The following is a 5,030-nucleotide window of genomic DNA, read 5'->3' as shown; positions in this document are numbered from 1 at the left end:
AAGCATTAGATTGAAAGTCAGAAGCAAGCCAAGAACATATTACTTTATTATTGCTTAACATTCTCCTGGATACTTTAATCTGATACATTTAGAGGTATAAAATGGTGAATATTTTCATTATTTTCTGAAACTTATTTACCTAGAAAAAACTTTTAAATAAAAATTTATTAAGGTATCTAGGGACAAAACACATGATAGTCAGTCGTTTTCATATAAAAAGTATACATCTACTTCTGTGATGCTTATATTCATGAGAACAAAATATGAAAATAGCCAGAAATGTTTAAGAGAATAAAGGTATACTGAGAAGGCACTAACCTTAGGTTGATTTTCAAACATATTAGTAAACCAAAAAAAATTAAAACAATGTTATATCGGTGCATGAATTCATAGAGCAGATAGTGAAACAGAATAGTGTATTTATCTATATTTGTCTTTCTGTGCATCTTTCTCTCAATCCTGAGTGCTTAAGGTGAGATTCACTTGCACCTGAATCAGCAGAAAATATTTGGAGCTTCAAGAATAAATGCAGATGGCACTTAGAGATGCTGTACCCAATGTCATAAGGGATTCTGTGGAGGAGCTCATTCCAATGAAATAGGTAAGTTTTTATTTTGTATTTTCATTTTTTTGGAAATGAGAAAGAAAAGTCTCAATGAAAGCTAAGAGTCAGACATATATACGTAAATATTGCTGCCTACTCCCAGGCATGCGAGTGACCAACTCCCTACTTCAGGGAGTGGAGGAGCGAGATATCAAGAGTACAACAATTTTCTTAAGACACCTACCCCACCTTTCATCAAATATCCCCAAGCCTAGACTAAGTGCAGGGGTCCTGAAAAACATTTCCACAGGGAAGGTCGGGGTCCCAGGCTCATGGGTGTCTTCTCACTGCCTTTAGCAGAACAAAAATGAGTAAAGCAAAGCTTCTTGCTTCAGAAATATTCAGTCTAATACAGTGTGTACCCTACACCTAATCATCGCTTCATTCCAGAAGCTTTAATTGCACAAAATTCACTGGGAAAGGCATGATATTTGTCTGTTTTTTAAGGATAAGGTTGGTATTGGCTCAAACTTATATTTATTCTCCGCAAAGAGTCCCTCCCAGGTTTGTAATCCTGATGTAAGAGGGTGCTGCACCAAGTCGCTTCTTTCCAACCTGTCCTACTTTGTGTAGAGGAGGAGAGCGGGGAAGGAAGAAAAGAGAAAAAAAGCGCAAAGAAGTAAAAAGAGGCAGAAGGAGAGTCCCTTTTCCTTGACACGGATGGCATGAATGGGCTTTTGCGGAGAAACTCTGCCTGACCCTGGAGTCTGAGTCAGGCAGAGTCTGAGTCAGGTGGAGTCCCAGTTAGAAGTCCTCTGAGGAAGCTGCACTAGAGTCACTGCCCTGAGACATCAACTTCCATGTCTTCCCCACCGCTGCAGTCTAAAGAGTTACTGCTTTCTTCCTCGTCGCCATCTTTCTTCCTGTTCTCTTCTGGTTCCATGGAGACATGACAGTTTACCCAAATAGTCTGTGATGCCTCTGTTCCTGCAGCCTGGAGCCCCTGCCCCTCCCCAAACCCTTCTTGCAGACCCTTTGCTGATGAGGACTGCGGATCTGTTTGTCTCAAGCTGGGGGCCGGGCCTCCCATCATCGCCATATTCTTACCCTTAGCATAGGTCGATTCTTTGTATGCAGCATAATCTTCAGGTGACAAAGTCTTGAGCCAGAGATCCAATTCCACTTTGTATTCCTTCTGCAGCAACTCAGCCTGGCTCTTGTAATGATCCTTCTGGCTCTGCGGGATGCGCTGCCAGCGTCTGCCAATCTCTACCATGCGCTCCCTCAGGGACAAATGTTGCAGCTCCTTACTTGACCAGGAATCTTGGTGAAACTTGTGGTATCCATTCATGGGGGGTTTCTGAGGCTCTCCATGAAATTTTACCTTCTTGAAAAATTGATCCGTTTTTGGAAGAGACGTCACTTCTTCAATATTTTTCTGAACTTTCTTTTGCACTTTGGTTTGAATCCTCTTGGAGATATCAGATTTCTTGCCCTTCTGGTCTAAATCAGGGTGCTCTTCCCTGAATCGAACAAGTTTTTCCTCAAATTCTTGCTTTTCCTTCTGGAAATCCTGAATATATTTCTGTTTCATCTGCTCTGGGAGCTCCTTGTATTTCTTTGACAGGATTTTGGTCAGTTCCTGGCTTCTCATCCCAGGGTACATTTGGGAGTACTGGGGCCAATTCTCCTTGAAGAAGCGGATATAAGCAGTAAGGGGCCTCTTTGGAAAGTCTGGATGGTTCCTGCCTTTTTGGCTTTTGTTTGTATTTTTAACACATTTCTTAGCTTCCAGGACTAATTTTTTCAAAGTGCTGAATTTTCTCAAGCTGCAAGAAATCTCTAACCATTTGAGTCTGCACATTTCACCAGAAAAGTTTTTAAAAGCTACTTTTCCCCAGTCCATGTGTGACTGAGTTGAGCTGAACGTGCCGTTGTCATCAGATGGGAGATTATTCTCCATGCATTCCAGTAACCTCAAGATGTCTGCGTTGGACCAATGGCCTTGGCTTCTAGGCAAAGCCATTTTGATGTCTTTGGCTTACTTATAAGATCCCGGTTATGCAGACACCAGAGTAAGAACACAGAGTTCCTTACTTTTAAGAGTCAGTGGATGATTTCTTTCTGGAAGTCCTGCAGTATGTATGATTCTGTATTTCTGAGGAGAAAGAAAGGAAAGTTACTCTGCTTCATTGGGATTAATGAAAAAAAATACACCCTATTTGCCATATATCCCTTGTATAATTAATTTACTCTTAAGGATATAAATAAAATATAGCCCATTTCTGAATGAAAATCCATATTTGCCTTTCATATGCTACATGCGCAATATTCAATACCTCTGCACCCCACCCCAGCCGTCTTTCTGCCAGATCTCGCATGAACCGATCTTAAATTGAGTTGCATAAGGCAAACACCAGACCACTCATCACTTAAGAAGCTTAACAGAACAGAAATGCCCTGAAGACAGAGTCAAGAGTTAAAGTGGAAGGAGAAATGCCTAAACGGGAAAGACTGTTCATTCTACAGTGCCCTGAGTATCGCCATTTTCTAAGCACAGCCCAAATAGCCATAGCTAAAGGTGCAGATGAGAAGTTAAAGATGCAACAGGACAAGCCCAAGAGCTCCTCCAGACATGCATCCAACTGTTACCTTTTTATGAGGGAATGTGAACCTGTGGTAAAAGACTGAATTAAAGATTCTCCAGGACCCATGCATGGGAATGAATGCTTTCTAGCGAACCATACCGCTTCTCCTTTTAAATATCAAGTATTTAATGACAATTATAAAACATTTCAATTTTATTTGGTTAACTGTTCGTCATCTTTAAGCCTCAGTGAAAGTTTGGCTTCCTCCGGAAAGTGCCTCCAAAATACCTGGCATTTTCCATTATAGAACTTGAAAACATGGCAGATCCGATAACTACTGCTTATTTTATTTATTTATTTATTTTTACCAATTTTGTTTTGCCTAAAGTAATTCCTCTGGGACATGATTTCCCAACTAATTCTCCAAATTCTCATAACTCTTTCACTAGTCTTTTTAGGATAATCTTCTATTCTAAGACAAAGCCTAACTTCAGTAAAATTGTGTACAAATACATACAACATTAAATTAAACCAGATCTTAAATAGAGGGTGCATAAGGAGTGTAACATGGGGCCTTCAGGGGAAAATATGCATTAGAAGGGAAAGAGAACAGAGTTAAGATGCCAGTGGAGGTTGAAATTCTGAGAATGAGTTTCAGAATATGTGAGAATATTTTTGAGAACTATTTTTAATTCTCAGTAGAGTATAGAAGGATGTAGCCTTTGAATGACATTAAAAATTCACTAGAAGTATGAAGAATGTTATAATATCACATGCCTCAAAACACAAATTCCTTAATACAGAGATTAAAATGTTTTAAAATACTGGATAATAATTCAAGTCCATATTTGAGGTAGAAGATAAAGAATAGCCATATATCAAATTTATTATGTGAAAAAGACTTTTGGAAAATTGTTCATAATAAATGAAAATATAAATAAAAAATTAAAATTTATGAAAAAGCATTAAAATAAACTGTGAAAAACTTAGAAGAGGGTAAACTTGAGTTATTGAATTTTTAACCTCAAAAATCTGAAAAAAGTCAGTTCATTAGTGTCCTAAAAAACTAAAAATAAACGTAATAATATAACAGGAGAGTAATAAAGAAAAAAGTAACATTCACAAAGGAAAATAAAAAAATTAAAAAATATTTGATTTCATACTTTGTGTTTAAGATCAAAACATACTCTGAAATGGTTCAGGGATAAAAAGATGTCAAACTTCCAAATATATTGTAAGTGATGATTATAAAAAATAAATACATAAATAAATATAAGATGTATTCTAACTCAGAAAAAGGGGAAGTCACATAGACTTGATGTTAGAAAAGAGATGTGGAATACTCAGAATCTGAATTTAGGAAAAGAGGTACTGTCTTCCCAATTGTAAATGTTAGGATGATGCGTATAAAGCAGTGAAAATAAAAATACAGTTGTGTTTTTGTTGTTCTGTGGCTCTTTTATGAGCCAGACATTTTTTCAAATTGCCAGTTAAAGAGTGTGGCCCCCCAAAATATGTGTCTAAGTCCTAACCCCTGAAACCTGTGAATATGACCTTTTGAAAATAGGATCTTTGCAGATGTAATTACCTTGGTAATCTCCTAATGAGATTAGTCTGGGTTTAGGGTGGGACCTAAGTCCAGTGACTCATATCATTATAGAAGAAATCAAAGGAAGATCTGAGACACATCGACAGCCATGTGGAGACAGAGGCAGAGACAGAGCTCACTGGAGCTAGGCTGCCACAAGCCAATGAAAGCTAAATGTTCCCATCAGCCACCAGAAACCAGCAGACAGGGAGGGGCTGGATTTCTACTCAGAATCCCCAATGGGAACCAACTCTGTCAACGTGTTGATTTTAAATTTTAGGTTTTCAGTATGTGAGACAGCAAATTATTG

At 38.2% G+C, this 5,030-nt stretch overlaps 1 protein-coding gene across 1 annotated transcript; it reads right to left on the bottom strand.

Moving 5' to 3' along the window:
• Positions 1 to 1,265: 1,265 nt before the first annotated feature.
• Positions 1,266 to 2,696, bottom strand: LOC129140704 (putative upstream-binding factor 1-like protein 6). The gene has a single exon (XM_054677467.1). It carries the CDS (start codon positions 2,568 to 2,570, stop codon positions 1,380 to 1,382), a length of 1,191 nt encoding a protein of 396 aa, XP_054533442.1. The 5' UTR covers positions 2,571 to 2,696; the 3' UTR covers positions 1,266 to 1,379.
• Positions 2,697 to 5,030: the final 2,334 nt, after the last annotated feature.

The sequence above is a fragment of the Pan troglodytes genome, chromosome 12 (genome assembly GCF_028858775.2).
Source record: "Pan troglodytes isolate AG18354 chromosome 12, NHGRI_mPanTro3-v2.0_pri, whole genome shotgun sequence".
Taxonomy (NCBI): domain Eukaryota; kingdom Metazoa; phylum Chordata; class Mammalia; order Primates; family Hominidae; genus Pan; species Pan troglodytes.
Note: the sequence above shows the minus strand (reverse complement) of the source record. Positions and strands in the feature narration are given on the sequence as shown.